Source organism: Elgaria multicarinata, chromosome 4 (assembly GCF_023053635.1).
Source record: "Elgaria multicarinata webbii isolate HBS135686 ecotype San Diego chromosome 4, rElgMul1.1.pri, whole genome shotgun sequence".
Classification (NCBI taxonomy): domain Eukaryota; kingdom Metazoa; phylum Chordata; class Lepidosauria; order Squamata; family Anguidae; genus Elgaria; species Elgaria multicarinata.
Window position 1 is genome coordinate 122,080,755 of NC_086174.1, and position 22,503 is coordinate 122,103,257.

The 22,503-nt window shown below is 39.6% G+C and overlaps 1 protein-coding gene across 2 annotated transcripts in view; it reads left to right on the forward strand.

The window, feature by feature from the left end:
* Positions 1 to 12,441, forward strand: part of TDRP (testis development related protein) — a 35,151-nt gene extending 22,710 nt beyond the window's left edge. For both annotated transcript variants that reach the window (XM_063125101.1, XM_063125102.1), the window contains 2 exons: positions 6,161 to 6,264; positions 7,772 to 12,441. In XM_063125101.1, the coding sequence (XP_062981171.1) occupies positions 6,161 to 6,264; positions 7,772 to 8,120 (453 nt within the window). In that variant the 3' untranslated portion in view covers positions 8,121 to 12,441. The remainder of the gene's footprint in view (positions 1 to 6,160; positions 6,265 to 7,771) is intronic.
* The last annotated feature ends 10,062 nt before the right edge of the window (positions 12,442 to 22,503 follow it).

Sequence of the window (22,503 nt, forward strand, 5' to 3'; positions counted from 1 at the left end):
AAACATAAATGGGGGGGGGGGGGAACAAAACCATAAATGTTTAAAATACACAACAAAATTATAAGACAGTAACATAGATGGAGGGCCAGATTATTCTCCAAAGGCCTGCTGGAACAAAAAAGTTTTAGCTTGCTTCCGAAAGCCCATCAAGGAGGGAGCCAGCCTAGCTTCCCCGGGAAGAGAGTTCCATAGCACAGGAGCAGCCACCGAGAAGGCCCTCTCCCATGTTCCCACCAAGCGCGCCTGTGAAGATGGTGGGACTGAAAGAAGGGCTTCTCCAGAAGGTCTCAAAGCACGGGCAGGCTCATAAGGGAGAATATGTTCTTTCACATAACCTGGACCCGAGCCATATAGGGCTTAAAATGGCCACAGAGTGAGGTCAAACAGACTGCAAAATAGTTCAAATATGAAATATTTTAATAACAAGTAAAACAGAAATATAAACATCCAAAAAATATCAACAATGGATAATTGGAGAGCAAGGGGCGTATTAAAACTGCAAGTCGACGTACATAGACTTAAAAATATAGAGAAATCAGATCCATAGACTTAAAAATATAGAGCAACCAGGAAGTTAGCAGATGTCTTGTATACATAGAAATCACCATGAGGGCACAATTAAAAACCTCAGTGATGCACCTACACCCTTGGAAGCCCTGTTTTGGACCACTGTTTTATGGGGTAAATAGTATTTCTTAATATTTAATATTTTATTTTAATGTCATACAATTTATTTTTTTACAGAATTAGAAATAAAAAATTCCAGTGCAGTTTTGCCTCCGGTGCTGAGTTTTGTGTATCACCAGGTGGTCCCTCTTTACTGTCTTAATTATAACATTTGTGGCCTGAAAGTACTGTAACAATTAACACTGGAGACTGGGATTACAGAACAGGGTTCTTGTAGCAGTGTAACTTTTACATAATGTGTTACAATAACGGTATGGCTACAACCTTGCATTTCTTGTTTTTAAAGTGCCCTATTGCAGTGTTTCTCTTAATGAAACTTCAAATGAACATGTGAGTCCCACTCTACATTGTGACTGAGAGGTACACACATCATTTTTATGCCAAATGAAATTTGGTTGGGAGATTATTTTTCAGCTACTCCTTCCATTGACTCCTTCTTCACAACACACACTTTTTAAACTGTTTTATTTTATTTTTTATCTTAAAAAAGCCCTTTAGGGATTCACAGTGAAAGCCACCAAAAGAATGAGGAATGTTTCCCATTCTTTCCTACTTCCCGGCTCCTGACCTGTATAAATTCCTTTAAAATGGAACCAACTGTGTTGTTCCCAGGCATTCTCAATGGAGTGTTTTTGTTGAGACTTATGAATTAGGCTTTTTAGATGTGTATATTATCTTATTATTCTGAAATGCTGCCACTCTCCCCTCCTCCAGCGGAAAACAAGACAAGGAGAATAGTATTTTTACTGCTTTATTATTCAGGGGAATGACTTGTGGACACAATGTAGTCATTTCCAGAGAACTTAAACCTACCAAAGCATGATAGTGCCACAGACATTGACCAAGGACATAAAGCAAGTGTGGCAACATGCCCAAACCCTGTGAAACGGTGTAATAAATGTCTTCTTGAAGATAACAGGCTAATTGGTCTGATCCCTATGAAGAATGCCTGTAGGTGTCAGACCCCAGGTTTTAGCCACTGAACTAGAGATTTCTGCTTAGAGGACAACTTATTGTAAGATGGGCATCAAGCTGTAGTCTGAGACCCTGTGAGAATGAGAGAACACTTGGTCACATTTTAGCCGCTGGCTATATGATATTACCTGTTTGCCTTGTGAAATAAGGTAGGCCAAGAAGAAGTTAATCTTATAGTGACAGCTCTTCTCACAACAAAAAAGGCAGCGCTGTTCCACAGTAACAAGTATGCAAACCTGTTCCCCCCCTCCACTTAAATTGCTTATTTTTTCCTCCTTTTTTTAATGGAATGGTTTTACTAGCTTTCTCCCTACCTTATTTTGCTTCTTGTAAATTATGGTGCAGCCAATGACCTAGAGATTGGTGCTTGGAGAGCACTTTGTTGTCACTTTGTTTACTAGGACTTGCTAGTAAAAGGGTCTAGTTCTACCTCTGTCCACGAGTTGACACTCCCCATTCTGTTAGTTCAATTTGTTATTGTGAAAACAACACGGATTTCCTCAGATATGATCTAGCTTTGAGTCTGACACTCTCATAGGGGACAAGATAATCTGCTTAACTGGTCATCTGAAGGAGGTGGGGAGCAGTAGGGATTGTTGTAGAACATGATATGCTAGACTGAGCATACAAGGCGTGCCATAGCTGAGGTGAAGAGTTTAATAATAACAGGTAAAAGCAACAGCAGCAGGAGAGTTCTGTGTTCAGCAGCGCTAATGCCATAATTAAGTACCTGTGAATCTTGGATCCTAGGTATGCTGGTAAGGGTCTTTACATTTAGAAATAGAATTTCAATTATGGGCAAACATGACGTTTTAGTAATCAATATTTCTCTAATATCTTGGTCCATTTTTTTTCTCAAGTTATTTACTTAACATGATTTTTCTTCTGCTATCATTCTGCCAAAAGAACTATGTTCTTTAAGAACCCTAATCTGAGGTGAAAATCTGTGAATTCAGTGCATCCAGTGATAAAGGTGGCATGACGTGTTCGTTTTCAAGAGGCTGGACAGAACAAATGGAAGTTCCTTGTTTTGTCCAGCCATAGGTAGTTAGGGCACCCTTTAGTTAAATAAGCCACTGCAGAATCCTGTTAGGGCAGCCTTTAGTTAAATAAATGACTGCAGAATCCTGTTAGGGCAGCCTTTAGTTAAATAAATCTCTGCAGAATCCTGTTAGGGCAGCCTTTAGTTAAATAAATCACTGCAGAATCCTGTTAGGGCAGCCTTTAGTTAAATAAATCACTGCAGAATTGTAACTTGTACAGTCTGTGATTTTACCATATTTCTGCCTGTAAGAGTCAGACCTACGGGTTTGGACAACATGATAACCAACAGTGGGTTAAATAGTCAACAGTGAGTTAAATAGTCAACAGTTGATTATTGTGTCATCTGTTGGGACTTTTTCACACCATGGTTGGTTATTCCGCCGAAATAACCAATGCAAATAAACAATACTCTGCAAAGTTAGCAGTTTCTTAATCCTATGAAGCACCTTTGAAGACTTGCACATTGTATTTTTCAGTATCACCCCAAATTATGCATTCAAACAGTCGTTCATAAGAATTTCCGCTGTATACATTGATGTCTTTTGTGTATGGTCCAAAAAATAGATTCATGATCTATATATTCTTTCAATGTTAACACCATCCAAAAATTATTTTGTGTTGATGATAAAGACCACATTGTAATACTTTTTCTTTTGTGGTACTACATAATTTTGTCATAATTTGAGTTTCTATTTTTGTTCCAACATTCATGGCTTCTAGTTGTTCTCCATTTCACAATTTCCCCCTATATTACTAATCCAATTCTTTGAATGAGGTATTTTCCCTCTAATATACTGAATGACAAGTCACCTCTGCTTCCCTCTCTATTACCACACAAATGCATAGATCTCCCTTTTGCTTTTAGGAGGGATTTGTTATTTACACGTACCTTCTGTAGCCTGCTTTTTTCAGCTGACTTTTTTTCCTTTTCTTTTTTGAGTGCATGTTTTTTTAAACTATTTAAGGGCCTGGCAGAATTCCTGAGCTCTAATTTTACTGTGCTGATGGAAGTAGATTCAGGATTGTTGTACTCATCTGTTTTCCTTTAACAGAGATACATAGTTGTTGATATTCCTTGTTTCACAAGCTGTGCTCATTAAATTACAATTACTTGATGGTTGAAGATTATTTGGCTACTGAAAGTATAGGAGTCTGTTCCAAGAGGTTGGATGAAGTTGAGAGACAGAAATGACAAGATGGCTTCTCAAGAATCTGCAATTTGACTTACAATATATTATCGATTCAAACATAGCATGTGGAAGATGAACTGAACTTGACTGAAAATAGTGGAACACATTCTGCAGTAAAATATACAAGTTTGTGTTCTTATTCATGTTCTGCAGTAATGTTAATGATGGGACTTTGTTGGAGAACAAATTGTAGGGTGGATTGATTTAAATAATTATTTAAAACTTCATAATAAATAAGCTGATTGAAATAATTGATTCAAAACAAGTTTTTTTTGTCATATTTTCTAAACAAAGTTGTACAGTAATTGCTTGATACAGCCATGAAAATATGTATTATAAAAAACTAGAGCCTTTATGATATATAACAGCCACATTCCATCTCCTCCAATATATTTTAATACAAAAGACAGAGGGACAAGTGAGGTAGCTTGAACAATGCAAATTCCATTCAAGCCTCAAGCTCTTGTTATACTCCCAAGTAAACAAGGTACAGTGCATAAGGAAAGCTACTTAACATTCCAGGAAAGGGCCTTTAAACCTTTCCTCTAGTCTATGGTGTATCCTGAGATAGAAGTCATTTTTACATACCCTTAAAAAAAGCTGTTTTCAGACTAGAGTACTTTAGCACTGCTAAGCCATTGCTTTCCTATAATTAGCTGGAATAGAATTAAAACAATTTCACACAAATACAGTATATATTATCCAGCAATGTCCTTCCCCATGACCAGTATCCTTATACTCTCTTTACTCAAAAGTAAGTCCTCCCCCCATGGGAACAGAAACTGACTTTGGGGCAATTAAAACGCAGCACTGATTACTAATTCAACACCCGTGTTCATCAGGAAACAATAAAATAAACAGAGCCTGCAAAGTAGAAACATTTGATTAAAAGCATAGGAGTCTTTTAAAATTCAGTAGAACTTTGCTTGTCCACACTAGACAGGATGATTCTGAAATGGCATTTTATTCCCAAAGATTGCTATGGATCAGGTCTGAAGAAATACAGGATGTCAACACAGAAAAAGCTGTAATGCAATGGGGTTGATTATATTAGGCTCATTGCTATGCACTTACACATTTGGGGCACAGACTTGTAGGACAGATATTTGCATAACATTTGCATTTACTTATATCTATAAATGCAGAAAAAGAATTACAAGCCAGCCAAATAATACACAACCCAAACACCCCAAATAAAATAAATTCTTCAATTAATTTGCACCCCACCCCCAAATTATTACAAATCAATACTACATCTTCAAGTACAGTTCATTTGCATTAGCTGGGAGTAGTTGTGATAAAAATGCACAAAATAGTGGGCAGTAGATTTTTTTTCAGGAGTTCTTTGATGCATATCCCTAAAAATGGCAGCTTCTGCCCTAAAATGGAGTTTCTAAAATATGACACAACACTAATCCAAAAGTAAGCCAAGGGTGAGCCATAGGTCCCCTTCCTCCCGGGATGCCATGTGTTGTGTGTAGATTGAGGGGGAGGATCTCGCGATCAGCATATTGCAAGATCCTCCCCCTCCCCCTTCCCTGGTGTAGACCTGCCCTGAGACACATCGCTATTGAAGTAGACAACAAAGAATGCCTATTCTTTGGAAGGAAAGAGCCTTCTCTGTAGTGGTCCTACGCCTGTGTGATGCACTTCCCAGAGAGATTCACCTGAAGTCTTCATTATATACATTTAGATAAGAATGTCTTCTTGTGGCAGGCATTTAATCTTGATGTTGTCATTCTCAGTTTTAATAAATACTAAATAATAAATTTAATAAATACTAAATAAATAAATAAATAAATATTGCAGCTCAGGAATCCTAGTTCTATAACATGCAGAATTTTTTTTAAAAAAACCTTGGCCACAGGTGACATGGACCAGTTATTCTCTACTTCAGAGCAGGGTAGTAGTGTTGATAGACAATGGAAGCCTTCTTGGGATGAACTTACCTACAAGTATCTAGAGAACAAAAATGTGGGACTGATTCTGTTACTGTTACATTTACTAATCCCAAGGTCCTTTGAATTGTGAATCCACCAATAATTAATCCATGGAAATCTTCTTTCATGAGGTTTAAGGCTTAGCTGACTCTCAGTGCTTTACCTGCATTACAGGCTGCAGCCAGGATTTAATAGACTTCCCACATTATGTTGAGCCCATGATAGGGAATATATTGCAATTATAATCACATATTCTCTACAAGTGTCATTTTACACATAATATATTTTTTTTAAAAAAATATTTATTTATTTATTTGTTATTAGGTTCAAGGTGCAGGTTTTCGGGGTTGGAAAGAAGTAACATCCATATTCAATAAGGATGATGAACAACAATTACTAACAGGATCTAAATCTCCAAAATCTAAAGGGTTTGTATGTATAGGCATGGAAAGTGATATAAACATGCAATAACTTACGCATTGAACAAGGCTACTAACAGTGCAGTTTGTGCTATCTCCAGTATTCGAGGCAGTAAGCCTGTGTGCACCAGTTGCTGGGGAACATGGGTGGGAGGGAGCTGTTGCACCATGTCCTGCTTGTTCATCCCTGGCTGATGGCTGGTTGGCCACTGTGTGAACAGTGCTGGACTAGATGGACCCTTGGTCTGATCCAGCATCAGGGCACTTCTTATGTTCGTATTGAGGGAGGAGCCCTAACAACAGAGCACTCCAATCTCGGAGGTTCCCATCCATCCAAACAAAGCTCTTGCCGGCAGGGCAGCTGGAATGGCAGAGGCATTTTTTACTTCCCTGTCTGCCGCAAAAGGAATGTCTGTTAAACCTGTGTGCTGGGAGCATGATGCCTTTAGATCCATGGCCTCTCCCTTCTCACCCACCAAAGGGGCCCTTGCTGTTTTCCTCTTCCCGGAGGTCAGAGAGAGAGACCCATCACTGAGGTTTCAATGGTGGCTGGGAGGGGATTGAAGAGTGTTGAGTTCCGCAGTTGGATTTCCTTCTCTGAGGTTGGAGCTTTGTCTGCAGTCTCAGAGAGGCAGATCCACTGCATCGTATATCTGCTGGGATGCTGTGTAGGGGGCATAAAGGTATTAAACCTAGAATCAAAATAAACAGATTAAAGAAAAAGTAATATTCCAGAAGGTGAGACACTTTTTACTTATTAACACAAATTTATATTGTTCTTCAAATGTAAAGATCCTACTTATGTAAACTGAGGACCTGCATCTGGACAGAAAAAAGCAATTTATAGGCATTTTATTAAGGCAGAGTGGCCTTTTTGTTTTTAAAGACAATTGGTTGGATCCAGAGTTTTTGCTCCAGTTATGGAAGAACAGTTCCAGTCACAGAAGAGGCCCTTCCTATTTATTTATTTATTAAATTTTTATACTGCCCAATAGCCAAAGCTCTCTGGGCGGTTCACAAAAATTAAAACCATAATAAAACAACCAACAGGAGAGTAGAGCTCTATGCTCCCACCCCTCTGGTCCAAAGTGCTGTAGATTTCAATTGAAATCAAATGCCCATTATAGAATTAAATGTTTAAAAGAATACATATGCACAAAACAACACATAGGAGAAGATTGTCCATCCTTTGTCTCCATAAGAAGATTCTTATCAGCACTATTCCCAATAATCAGACTATTGCTTCTTTCACATAGGGATCTGTGGCTTTTGTAGATTATCTATATTAAATTAATGCCATTCTGATTAGTCTTATTAGCTCGTTCTGTGCTTAGCCATTTTTAAAGTATAGAAAAGAAACACAAAATGTTTAAATATATATAATGAGAGACTTGAACAGTAATACGAGGATAATGGCAAAATTGTTCTGGTGTTTCTTGGTCACAGATGCATTTACTGTAAAATTCTTCCCCTGAAATGTGTGTTCCAAAAACAACAACGTTTTATTGTTCTCTAGGACAAGCTTAAAATCAAAAGACGATGTGAAGTCGGAAAAGAAAGCTGGATTTTGGGACAGTTTGGTGATAAAACAAAACATCCAATCCAGGAAGCCAGATGAGATTGAGGGCTGGGAGCCGCCACAGCTTCCTGCCAGTGACCACCTCAGCGATGCAGGAAATACTTTAAGTGACTATCCTCCATCTTGGTCCGGCTGGGAAGATGAAACCAAAGGCTCCACAAAATACACAAACCTGGCAAGCTCAGGAAATAGCTCAAGGTGGAGTATCAAATCAGCTGGAAGGTTGGTTAGCATTAGGCGACAAAGCAAAGGTAACCTTACCGATAACTGGGAAGAATTAGAATGATACAAAGAATGTGAAATGTTCTATAACTGATAATAGGTAACATGATTTATGTATATCTTCAAACCAAAATCAAACTGCTTAATATTGCACCTTTTTACAGAAGAATATTATTCAAATTGTTCAATAGGTTGCTCACTTTACTGAAAGTTTTTTAGTCGCTTTGTTTTCCATGCTGAACAAAGTCAAATACCTATTTTGTGCCTATATTTCATACATTCATACTGTCTAGCATCTTGGTTTGCTTTTTAAAAAAAACCTTAATGAATGTATACACTGGTTGAATATTGACTGCCTTACTTAAGAACTTCACTAGTTTGAAGTTCTAGATTTCTTGGTCTTTTGACATCGTAAGTTTATATTTTGAATGCTGTCCCTGTTATGTAAAAATTCTGATTCTCAGCTGACACTGTGTTGTTTCAGCTTAATACATTGCTTTCCTTGTCCTTAGTATGAACACATGATTCTCAGGATGAAGTATCAGAAATCCTGCATTTTCCCAAAGCACTGAGTTGTACATGAAGCATGAGAACTCCAGATTCATGTGCTTTTCTTCTTCCATTACACAAACTTGATAGATAAGTAAAATAAGGCTTCCACATAATATACTGTTTGATCTATAATTCTGCTAAAACAGGTTTGCAATCATCCCAAACTCAATTTTGTAAACACCACTGAGGTGAAAGCTAAGGCCTGATTTATGTGTTCCCTAAGTGCTGTATTAAACACCAGAAATCGCTTCCATGTGTTTGGGCTCCACATTGCAGGAGTAACACAAGCAAGGGCTGATCAGTTCGGTTACTTGGATCACAGGGATACTTCCCTTGCCAGTGCTGCCATTCAACTGGATCTTTGTCTACATTACCACTGCAGCATGAAGCCTGCCCACATAGAATGTAGAAATCAGGCCTGAGTTTCAGAAAATTCACCCCATATGTAAACCTTATTCATCAATTTAGAGGCACTTTTCAACTTTTGGCATCACCCCTTAAACTACATGATCCATGTTTCTCTTTTGTAGGATGTGACGATCTCTCTGTGCTTTTTCAGGGTGACAAGAGGTTAATGTTCTGTCTTTGCTGTGTACAAGGGTTCTTTTAGTATGTGTATTTGCTGTTATGAGGTTTAGTCTTACTGGTTGCTGCTAATTACTTCTTATTACTAAAAAGGAACTATGCATTATAATGCACGTGGGAGATTGGAAATGTATTGTAAAGTTTAGGGTCCCCCCTTAAATATTTTCACATGTCCATTTTATTTAAAATTGTCCAATTTATGGGATTAAAGTGACAGAAGGACATACTACTATGATAAGAGAAGAAAAACTTCCAGTACATCATTTGAATTCTGTTTCAATCATCAAGGAAGAAATGTATCAGATGCATGTGTGTCTTTCTGCACCTGTCATAGTCAAATTCTAATCTCAAACTGAATGTTTGATATATAATACAAGATCATCTTTGATAATTTTTAATGATCAGAATAACTGAGCATCACAACCTTTTCTGTTCTCATGATGGCTCCATCTACCAGTTTCCCTCAAGGTCTGGAGACCGAACTGGCTAAAAATTATCTTACAACAAAGTGTTAGATCTTTGCAGAAGGAATAGCAATGCCAACACCACTTGGGGAAAGTAGCAAGCTGTAAGTAACAGAGGGAATATAGGAGACAGGAGCCACCAGAGAGCCATCAGCTAACTACCACTACTATTGATTTGAAATATGAAGACAACATTAAAAGTGCCTTGTTCTTTAATAGTCCACCATATAAATGCTCAGTAAGACATTTTAACCACTTTCTTGCTGTTCCTTATGTACACTTGCTTAATTTCTGTCTTAAGGTTCTAGAAAATGAATGTTTAATCCAAAAATGCTAGTATATTTCTTCTCCCTCAGTTAAAAATCTTTACTTGACACTCATACTGAGCCTATATACCACTGTTTATGTAATAATCTTATTCAGCAATATGGACACCAAAAAGCGAAGTTCAAGATTTGCTTCCAACAATCAGCAGCTTTTAAATGAAACCAACTATTTTGTAACTATGCAGAGGGTTTCAATTTCATACATTCCCCCCCCCCCAATTTCATAGCCCAGGCCACATAAAGACTTTACAATACTCTCATGTGGCGGAATAAGGGATTCCTACAGGCCTCAGATATATTCGCCTCTCCCTTCCTCTCCATAAACACACACAGGTTTCCCAGCCTCCTTCAGCAGTATAAATACTGTCCAATGTCTTTGAACAGACATAATCCTTTCCCTTTGACCTCTTGCTACTCCTGCTCACTTTAAGAAACTCCTCTGCCAGCAAGAGTTTGTGTTCTACCTGCTTTTACAAAAATTACAGGATTCTGAGACTAGTCTGCCACAACTAGGGAGTGCTTGTGTAACAAGAGAATTATCCTGTTATGTTCAAGTAGCCCACAACTTGGATTGGGACTGTTAGCTACCTCTTTCTGCTTACTTTTTTCCCTCCCAGAGAGAAGTGTTTGAAATTGGTAAATTGGTGGCATCTGTGCTGATTTGAGGGAGGCTTGAAAACAGCATATCTTTTCAAACATGTAATAATGAAGTTATATCTCAAACATGATTGCTGTGGAAAAATTCATTCTTTTGCTTTGGAGGGCTGGGATTTTGAAGTAAAGTTACAACTGAACCTGTAGTGAACATGAAGATTTGTTTAGGCAAGTTAAAAAAAATCAAGTGCAAGCCAGTCAAAGTTAACCACAGTTAAGCTCCATTCAGTTTAATGGAAGAGTTAAACGCATGTTTAACTTTCTCCCATTTGAATGCGGTAGGACTTAACACTGCTTAACTTTGACTAGTTCATGCCCTGTTTTTAATTTTAATTTTTTGGTCTTAGATGTAACTGCAGAATATAGCCATTTTCTTTATGCAAAGAATTCTTGAGTTTACCGTTTATGGAGGACCTTCATACAGAAGGAGCAGAAGTGTGATATGTTGGCACTGAATCTGACATGGAAAGAACTCACCCAAATGATAGCGGAGCAGAGTCAGGAACTCAGTGTTTACTACTAGTAGGAGTTTTTATACTGTGACAAGTAGAGGTTCTGCCATTCACATTATACTGCCAAGTGCCTGTACTTCACCTTGATGACTTTCTTGTGGTACACAGTTTAATTCCATGTGGAAGTAATATTCACACATGTGTGCTGTGTTTAGATAGCCAACAAAGGATAGTGTTATGAAGCTGAAGCTTACTGTAAAACTAACATCCAATATTCTGGATCCTACATGTTGGCTTAGATTGTTGTAGCGTAAGTAACAGGCTTGTGCTACTGATGTGACCTTCTGCCTAAAAAGCAGGACATTTCGCTAGTTCTGCCCTACTTTTCAGAAGACTGTTCCTTTTGCTGCTCACAGTCACTTGACAGGCAAACCTTTGCTACAGCCTCCACTCAAGACCTGTGGATCATAAGGCATGCCTAGCCCTGCTTCCTCCTTGACCTTCACCATTGCATATGTTGCCACGAACAGTGACTCTGAGGCAAGCATCAGTAGCCAGCTGCCTTCTAGATCTCTTCCCAAGCACTGGACGTGGTGTGGTGTGGTGGTATTGCCTTCTTATTTGGTCTTAATACTGGATCCTGTGGTGGATGGCAGATCCATAGATCAGACCCCAAGTAGGCTTTTGAGATATAAAGTACAGTCTGATTTATTTAAGCTATAAAAGATTTATTTTTAGAAAAAATGGAACACAATCCATCAAAAGTTATGCACTTTCATACCTCATTGATTTCTATAGTGTTTAATACTTTTTACTCTCTCATCGAAGTCAATGGGATATAAGTGTCCTTCACTCTGGCAGGATCGTGCCCATGTTTTCCTAAAGAATAATTGTTTAATTTTAATGGCAGTAATTAAAATTTAATATAATTTATTGTTGTGCTTTTGTAGAATTATTTGTTTGAAAGAGGCTTGCCTTTTGTGGTCTTTTATTTGTTTGGCAAATTTTTATTCTCTCTATCCTTTTAAAGTATCGCTATCTAGAGATGTGTGGGCTTGTTTTCTTCTTCTTCTCTTCTTTTTTGCTTTGTAACTATTTGATTTTATGTCCACTGGTTTTAAAGAAGATACCATTGCGATTGTATTCTGAGATTGCACAATGTAATGATTCAAATACTGTTTATGTTGCCTTTTCACTGCACCTATGCATAATTCTTGGCTTGAACTCAATGAAGTTGAAACGCTTTATGTGGCTGTAACTAGTCACTTAATGCTCACGTGTTTCCTTTTCTCTGGTATTTTATTAGTTTCACTTCAGAAATATAGTATTTTCACAGATGAATAAAAAATTAGTTGAAACCAAAATCCCAAATTCCTTCATTTAATTCTATTTATTTATTTATTTTTCTTTAATCTCTAGGTGGTGTGCAATACATTAAAAACATAAAATACAAATAATAAATAGTGTATAATAAAACCAAGCTAGAATTAGCAGCAAAGACGAAAAACACTCCACATACACATAAAAACCAAAGGAAAACCAGCAGCAAAATAAAAGTTGTGATGATGTAAAAGCACCAAAAAGAGCTCTTAAAAAAGCATGGAATTGAAAGGCCTTCATGTGGCACCAGAAAGACCATAACGTAGCTGCCAGGCAAGCCTCTCTGGAGATGGCATTCCATGGACAGGGTGCCACAACTGTAAAGGCCCACTCTTCGGTAGCCGCTTGCCTCACCTCATTTGGTAGCGGCACCTGGAGGAGGGCCTAGGGGTGATGACCTTGGTGTGTGGGTAGATCAATAAAGGCAGGGGGAGGAATGCTCTTCCGGGCAACCCGGACCCAAGCCATTTAGAGCATTCAAGAAGGGATCCAGAGCCTTTTGATATCTATGGCCGCATTGGGTTCACAACATGGTTGCCATGGAAAGGGGGCATGGTGAGGAGTGCTGGTCACAAAACACTTATTTCCTAGAAGGCAAACTGGTGAGACTGAAAGGAGAGTAACTTATCCAAGAAGGTAAATATAAGGGCAGAGGTAGGGTCTAGGCTTCAAAATACAAAGTAACTCTTTTGAACGCAAATAAAGACTGCATTTCAGCATGCCGCCCACCCAGTAAAAAAATTAATAAATAAATAGACATCTTAAGAAATAACAAAGCAGAAGGGGGCAGTGAGTCTAGTGGGTGCCAAGTCAGCTGTCTATGTGCACATTGCTTTCCATGGGCACCACGTTAGAGACCCCAGCTTTAAATGTTTGAACCAGCACTTTGAAATGGGCCTGGAAAATAACTAGCAGCCAGTGCAATTGGCAAAGTTTTTGCATAATATGATCAAATCAGCCAAGCCCCTCTTAACAGTCTAGGCACCCTATTTTGAATTAAGTGAAGTCTCCAGACATTGTCAAAAGCAGTCGCACATATAACACATTGCAATAATCCAAACAGGAGGTTAACAGAGTGAATAACTATTGCAAGGCTATCCAGGTAGGATCATAATTGGTATATCAATTTAAGGTGAAAAAAGGTGCCCCGATGATACCACCTGAGAATGATGAATCTATGAGTACCCCCCAAAGTACAAACCTGAACCAAAAGGGAGAGGGCAATCCCCTGAAGAACAGGTTGAAGAAAACTTACTGGACAGACGAACCACCCTCAGTAAGTATCTCTTTCTTGTCTGGATTGAGTCTCCGTTCATTGGCCCTCATCCAGTCCATTACCCTGCCCAAGCACAGGTTCAGAACATCAACTGCCTCATATTTATTAGATGAAAAGAAGAGATAGAACTGGGTGTCATCATATTGATGACGCCTCAGCCTGCATCGGCAGATGTTCTTTCCCAGTGGTTTCATGTATCCAGTGGAATGGCCTATCCAGTGGAATTTTAAGATGTTTTTAGGATGTTTCTTAGGATGTTTTTAACAATGTATATTATGTTTTAATTGAGTATTATGTATTTCATCATTTATTGTTCCCTGCCTCGATCAAAATGGAGAGGCGGGCGAGAATTATTATTATTATTATTATTATTATTATTATTATTATTATTATTTAGATGTTCAAAACCACAAGAGATAAACTAGAGCCCTTAGGAGCCCCATAGCAACTTTGCAAGACAGAGATTCTTATTGTAGATGGTTCTTCTGTCCAGTTAGCAACTGAACAACTGTGCTATGGGGCAGAGCAGTAATCCCCAGAATCAGCCATCCAAGTAGGAGTGGAAACACTGCAATACAGGCAGCCTGTCCAGAAGGATATCATGATAAGGTATCAATAGCTTGTTCATCTTATGATCTGAAGGCCTGTCTGTACAAACTAGAGATGTATGGATTTTGCTTAATCTGTTCCAGCAGTGTTTCGGAGATTGTCAAGCACCTTTTGTTCCGTTGTCTGCTCATTGACGAATTGGATTGCTTTTAGGGATAGAAGAGAATTTTGTTCCACTTGCTCAAGTGTGTACCAATGCCAGTGTGCATTAGTGCAACTGTTCATTAGCATTAATGTGCACTAGCGCAAATGCACATTAGCATGAATGCTCAGTAGTGCAAGTGTGAATATGCACACACAAAATTAAGAAACTGGCCCACAAGCCCATGCAACTTGTAAACAGCCAGTCCACTGCAGAATCCCAGGTCAGATTCATAGAAATCCAAACTCATTTTAATCCATTGCAGAGTCCTATACAGTTGCCTGCCTAGGGATAATGGGTATGCCTTTGATCTATGAGATGGACCTTTGAATTATTCCTCACACATGCAGATGGTGTTTAGTGGACTCTGAGCCTTTTGCTAGAAATTTAAACACCTACTGCTTATTTTCTACATTTGTAACCCATAGCTTTGCCACAATGGTAAAAACAAGAAAATACATGATAAAAACTATCAACCACAATGATTAAAGAACAGTAAAACATAATAAATAGAAGCTTGAAAGTACAATAAAACATTATCACCCATATCTGCATACAAGGCTAAGAAGCCTTTTAGATTAAAGGGAAATCATGTTTGCTTACCATCACTTTCCTTCCTGCTTCTCTTCCGCATTTGAAATGAGCTGAATTACAAGTGAGGAGAGCAGTGGCCATGTGGTCTGTAAATTAAAACTTCCCAGCTCCTATAGTTCAATGGGACAGTGCCCCCGCCCCCCAGTAGGTGTTTTGTAGCGCAACTTTGAGTGCACACAGCAGGAAATCCCGGTATATTAGTTTTTCCAGGGTTTATTTTTAAGCAGAATAATGGAGGGAAAGAGTAGGAGATACACCAGAGGCTCATGACATTGCCAAAATGACCTGCAAACGTCCATGAGTGGCCAGTCATGAGCGTACTATAAATCACTCATTTGAAGAAGCTGTAAGAAGCCCACAAAAATAAAAAGCTTTTCCCCTGGTGCTGACATCAGTATGATGCCAGACCAGCCTCCCTAGGGGAAGCATCCCAAAAGGCTCTTCAGTTGCTATTCACCTTACCATGAAAGATGTCCCCAGTGAACAGGCAATCTGGAACAGGAGAAGAAGTCCAACACATCCCTAAATCCACAGCTGTAGCCTGCTTAAAAGGTGAGTGATTCAAAAAGTTGCTTAGTTCTCTGCTTTCAGATTTTTAAAAAACTAAAACATTTTGTTGAAGGCAATACAAAGCATTTCCAATCTTGAAAGATTATTTACTGATGGAATTTTCCCCATTTGGCTTTGATGGAAATCTTTACATAAAATATTAAGGCCCCCCCCCCCCTCATCTGTTACTTATATGAAAGGGCAACTCATGCAGTAAGAGGTTGCACCACTCCCAGTGATCCACAGCTCCCACCGCTGTCCACATCTGTGGGCAAGGAAACCTTGGCACCCAACCCTGCATGTAGGATGACCATATCGAAAGGAGGTCCTATATCTTTAACAGTTGTATAGAAAAGGGAATTTCATCAGGTGTCATTTGTATGCTTGCAGCACCTGATGAAATTCCTTCTTTATTTATTTATTTTATTTATTTATTACATTTTTATACCGCCCAATAGCTGAAGCTCTCTGGGCGGTTCCCTCTTCATCACAAAAGTTAAAGCTGCAGGAGCCCTGCCCTCTTTTGTATCTGGTCAACTGTTGAAGATACAGGAGCCCTGACCTCCTTTCCATATGGTCCCCCTACTCATTGCAGAAACATTTGTGCACCTCCAAAGAAAAGTGTTCATTACAAATATACTACATTTTTTATGTTGAGTGTATTATGAAAACACTTTGCTCTTTTGACAGACTGTTATTGATTAAACTACAGTCTTCTAGTGCCAAGGCTACTCTGGGGATCATCAGATGGGGGGAATTGTGTTTCCTTACTGTCGTTCTTATTTATTGCATTCATATACCGCCCCATAGCTGAAGCTCTCTGGGTGGTTCTTGCGTCCTGCCTGCTCTTCTGCTATAGGAACGAGAAGAATCACACAGGAGAGAAAGGGGAAACAAGATGCAACCACGTGGCCCATTCAGTGTTGTAGGACAACACCTTCTAGTAGATGTTTTATAGCAAAACTTCTCTACACATGGCAGAAAATGGCAACAAATTTTGTTATAACTCAGAAGAGTTGCATTTTGTTTGGACTATTAAGAAAAAATGGCAGTAGGAGCAGGAAACCAGTGGGAGGACGGCATCGTGAGAGGGACCCACAAAAATCCGTGAGTGCCCAGTAACAAGCGTGCTATAAAATGCTCGTCTGATGACACTTAGGACAGAATGCCCTAAAAAAATAGCAAGTTGGACCCAAATTTAATCATACATAAAGTTGACCTAGTGAAATCAGTGGTTGTCCTGTAACTTTGACTAAGTCTGAATCCAACCCAACATATTCTTTTTGACCTTTGTAAAGCGAACTCCGCTGCAGATGATCATTGGATGTTTTGGATTGTAAATTGTGTTTTTTGTGTTTTTTATTTTTATAAGCCACCTTGTGGAGACTCAGCCCTGAAAAGGCAGGATATAAATATTCAAAATGGTTTGGTTTTTTTTACGTATTTCTCTGCACAAAGCTCCCCTTTGCAACCATTTCGCGCTATGGTGCTTTTTGGAGTTGCCTCCCTTATAGACATCACAGCAAAACATAGCCAAGAGCTACAGAGGCACGTGGCAAATTTCACCCCATGATCAAGTGTCCAGGGACAAAAAAATGACCATGTAAATAAACCCACAGTGAAACGGTGCTTTGTAACCACTTTCTTTGTTTTCTCTGTTTTCCATGAATAATAATAATTAAAAGGGTTGTTTCAACAAAGAAAATTGAACCGGCCTTCAATATTAGGGTGACCATATGAAAAGGAGGACAGGGCTCCTGTATCTTTAACAGTTGCATTGAAAAGGGAATTTCAGCAGGGGTTATTTGTATATATGGAGAACCTGGTGAAATTTCCTCTTCATCACCACAGTTAAAGCTGCAGGTGCCCTGCCTTCTTTTAAATCTGGTCACTCTAGTATAGCTCCTGCAGCTTTAACTGTTGTGATGAAGAGGGAATTTCAACAGGTTTTCCATATATACAAATGACATCTGCTGAAATTCCCTTTTCTATGCAACTGTTAAAGATACAGGAGCCCTGTCCTCCTTTTCATATGGTCACCCTATTCAATATCCCTTGCTCCCGCACCTCCATGTTGCTCAAGGACCTTGACTCTCCCCCTTTCCCTGCTGTGCATTCTGTTTAAAAGGTAAACAACAGACTCAAAAGCAATAAATTGGCAGAACAGCATATGGCAGTGACAAACAAAAGGAAAACAAATCAGTCCTTGCTTCCCATTAGGAAGTACACTATTGTTTGATAGGATCTGCGGGTTGATTTCTTTCAGATTGAGGAAGCACCATAAAAACACACTGATTTATTATTATTTTATTATAGCAGCAAAGTAATTAACTTTTTTTAATGTAATCAGATTTTATATGAAATGAGATATTATGCCAAGGAAATGTAAAGACTATTAGAGTTCTCTGACATTCTCAAACAAAGTGAATCTCAGACTTTATTGTATCTTCAGCTATGTATTGGATTTGGGCCAGGGTCAATCCTAAAAGGAATAAAAAAGTTTCCTAAGGTGTGTGTGTGTGCAGAACTTGTCCTTTGAGACCGTACTGTGCCTTAGAGGAAGAGAGTCTGACCAATGATTAATTTAGTCAGCCTTCTATTTCTGACTGTAGTCAACCAAATGTCCACAAGGAATGTCGTACATAAAAGGACCGTCTGACTAACTAATCCCAGCTGTTTGCTTCTAGAGGAGACAGACTCTCTATCCAGTTCTCAAGGCTAAATGATAATAATGGGGCCAGTTCAGATAATTAAACAGTCCACCATGGGTGAGGGTTGTTTATCCCTCAGATAACCCATCTGATCCTGCCAGGATCAGACAACACAACAATCCCTGGTCGAGGGCTGAATATTTATTTATTTATTACACTTCTATACCGCCCCCATAGCCAGAGCTCTCTGGGTGGTTTACAGAAATTCTAAAATTGAGATAAAAAGAAGTATACAAAATTTAAAATTCTAAAACACAGCACACATAAAGCATTAAAAACTGTTAAAAACTTAACATGTGGGTGATTAAGATGTGCTGCCATATGCCTGGGCAATGAGGAAAGTCTTAACCTGGCGCTGGAAAGATAGCAGCGTTGGTGCCAGGCGAGCCTCGTCAGGGAGATCGTTCCATAGTCTGGGGGCCACCATTGAAAAGGCCCTGTCCCTTGTTGCCACACTCCAAGCCTCTCTTGGAGTAGGCACCCGGAGGAAGACCTTAGATGTTGAACGTAGTGACCGGGTATATTCACGTCGGAAGAGGCATTCTGTCAGGTATTGTGGTCCCAAGCCGTGTAAGGCTTTATATGTGATATATGGGTCATTGTGGCTTAAATAACCCACGATGGGCTGTTTTGAATGTGTGAACCAGGTCATTAACCCTTGTGTCAGAATCAGACCTGCCACAAAATCTCTATAAAGTAGTGGCAGAAGTAACATCTGGAATTTAAAGTTAGCAGAATCCTTCTCAAACCTCCCACCTTCCAAATTGCCATTTAAAACTAATTAACCGCCACCCCCCGCCACCCCGCCCACAAAATTAACTTCTGTAGGTTCAAAAGGAGCTTTTAAAGAAAAGAAATTTCATGTGGAAGAGTTCAAGGCAGGGGAAGGTTTTAGCATCCCTCTTATACCCACTGAAGGCAGATGCCTCTGAAACTTATGGGATGCTGACCTGAAAGGTTTGTGGCTTGAGCAAACATCACACCAGGTCATACTCAATTTGTAGGTGTTCATTGTTAGCACCAGCATCCCGTGACCACTCGTTATTCCAAGACAGTTCTAAGAACTGTTTTTGGTATGCTCTTTCCAAAACTCATAGTAGGTAAATGGTCATGTTGCAAGCACTTTGGTGTATTTGCTAGAAGTCATGTGTATATGAGTCTTATGGTCCTCTTCATTCATTTCTGCATTCTTACAGCTCCAGAAGGCATAATACCTCAACTCACTCAGGCTGCAGTAACTCATGAGTAACTCATGAGGCTACCTTAACTGTAGAAAGGCTTTTGTTGTTGTTGTTACAGTGTGTGTATATATTTTTGGTGTGTGTGTATATATCAACCCAACACCCTCCTACTGTCCTGCTGTACACATGGAGTTTTCAGTGACTGGCTATGTAGGCTGGAAAAACTGACAGCAGTCCCACCGTATTGCAAGGCCCATAGCTCAGCAAGATAAGGCCTGAAGTTCAGTGCCCAGCTTGTCCAGTTAGAAGAACTCAAGGGAAGACTGGGCAAGGCTTATGTATGAGGTGTTTGCCTTTATGGTTTTAAGAATTAACTGTACAGAGAACACCATTTATTGGGCAGTATATACACAGGCCCAGTTCAGATATCACAACAAACTTAGCAGCTGTTGTTTTTTAAACCCTGGGTTGTTGTGTGACAAGCAGGGGTGAACAAAATGTGCTAGTTTTGCTGTCCAATCACTCCTGCTGCGTCTGGTCAAATGGATCCCTATCCCTGGGTTGTTTAGCATGATGTTCAAACATGGAACTTTGGATTGCTGGGGGAGAGAAAACCCAGAGTGGTAACTCAAGAACAAAATATGGGTTATAACTCTGGGTTGTCTCCCCCAACAACCCAGAGTTCCATGTTCTTGGATTGCAGCATCCTTGGGTTGTTTAGCTCAGCAGGAGTGATTGGGCAACCAGGAAATAGTACACTTGCTCTTCACAATTACATAGGGTTTATAAAAGTTGTGACATCCAAACCAAGTCATACCATTAATATTGTTCTGACTTGGCACAAAGGAGGGTTTTTTGTAGGTTCAGAACACACTCTGAATCAAAGAAGAGAAGCAATGCAGAAGTCATTAGGCAAGCTCCCATTCCCACATCTGAGATGTTCCCACAAAGAGGTGGGACCGTGCCAAAAATGAGCCAACATTAAGCAAGTCTGAGGTGGGGGAGGCAGCTCCAAATAGTCAGCATTGTATTGAGCAGAGCTGCTCCAACTCATATGAAACCAAGCCAAAACTTTGTCCATGTGCCATTACAACAGAAGAGCATCACACCCTCTTTAGGCTACAAATGCAGTTTCTCCAGAGTTAGAACCAAAAGCCTTAGAAACCATTGGTCCCTAGAGCCATGATTATACACAACCTCTTTAACTTGTTCTAATAAAAATCCATTCCCCAGCATGATGCGAAGCCCAGACACAGAACTTTGATGTATTTCAGACGAGAAAAGCTTGCTTCGTCACTTGAAGACTTCCTAAAACTAATCTTGATGCTTTACCCCTCCCTCCACTGCTCCTACATTGTGTCTCTGCTTCCTTATATCCGGATGGCAAGCCTGATAGCAAGGCCTTTGTCTTTTGCTTTATGCAAAACACAACGAAACACCACCCTAGTTAATATGGGCAATTAAGCACAGGAGGCACTGTGCATCAACATATGTGCTTCTTGTAAGAGAAAGCCAAATCCATGCAGGGAGAAATTGTGCAGGCAATTTCTGCCATACTTTGTGTGTCACAGCTGTGCTGTGTTCCTTTTTTATTTCATCTGCTTCAAACACTTCCCAACGTTAACTACAGGGTTTTGTTCGTATCACACTCTTCTGGATTTTGACTGTTACATGCATGCAGCCGGGCAGTGAACAATTTCAGGAGTTCCAGCACTTACTCAGGGTTGAGTTTCCTTAGAAGAATGTCGTTGGAGACTTAGGACATTTCTGTGATACAGGCAGAGTATAAGATGGGTGTTCACAGCATTAACACTCCAAGAGATTCCTGTTCCCCGCCAGACTCAGTTCTAGTACAGATTGATCAAAGGACAGACATAGTTTGCTTCACAGACCTCTGAATTAGCACATTCCTTTGGGAGTGGAGAAGGGTTCTCCACCCCCTCCAGAACAGGCTATCTACGATAATCTCAAAGCGTAGCAACCACTCAGCTAATCTCCCTAAGAGTAGAGAATCAGTCTGGCTAAACTTGCCCAACTGGCTTGAACCATTCTAACATTTTTTTCACAAGCAAAGACTCACACAGAAAGGTGGTATCTTGAGAGGTCATTTAGACCACCCTCAGCTTACAACACTACCTTAAATGTGACCATAATACAATCCAAAGAGTACCTCCAGGGCTGAGAAAGCCACAGGTACAGAGAATGTGACTTCCAGAAAGATAACCCACAACATTTTCCAGGCACAATGGAACGTTGTGATTTGTACTTTCAGCTGCTACCCAAGCTTTGTTATTCCTTCCCAAACAAAAGTTGAATCCAGCTAGCTTTCAGAAGCAATAAAAGACTTCTTCAATCTGGCAAGTGCTGATAGTTGGGGACAAGCAACCGATTCAGTGGATGGAGTTATTTTCCCCCTCCTGCTCTCTCAACATTTCTAGGGCATGTAACTTAACCCACACCTTTAGGCACAATGTGTTGGATCCAGACTTGCACTCAGTGAAGTTCCACTGGTGCAGGAAGGGGAAGGAGTAGCAATCTTCTCCAACTCCAACTCCCCTTGAAGTCCCCAGGGCCAGCTTGCGTGCAGTTCCAGAGGATTTGGGAGGGGAGGGTCCTCCAGTATAGTGTGGGAGGTGGCACTGGGCACTGTTGGAGACATCAAAGAAAATAGTCACCCATCACTTCCTCCAACAGGAAGCCTTCACTGGATCCCAGTTCCCTCTGTGAACAGAAGGAGCCCTTCCACTTATTATTATTATTATTATTATTTATTTATTTATTTATTTATTTATTTATTTATTTATATAGCACCATCAATGTACATGGTGCTGTACAGAGTAAAACAGTAAATAGAAAGACCCTGCCGCATAGGCTTACATTCTAATAAAATCATAATAAAACAATAAGGAGGGGAAGAGAATGCACCAAACAGGCACAGGGTAGGGTAAAACTAACAGTATAGGGTGTACATC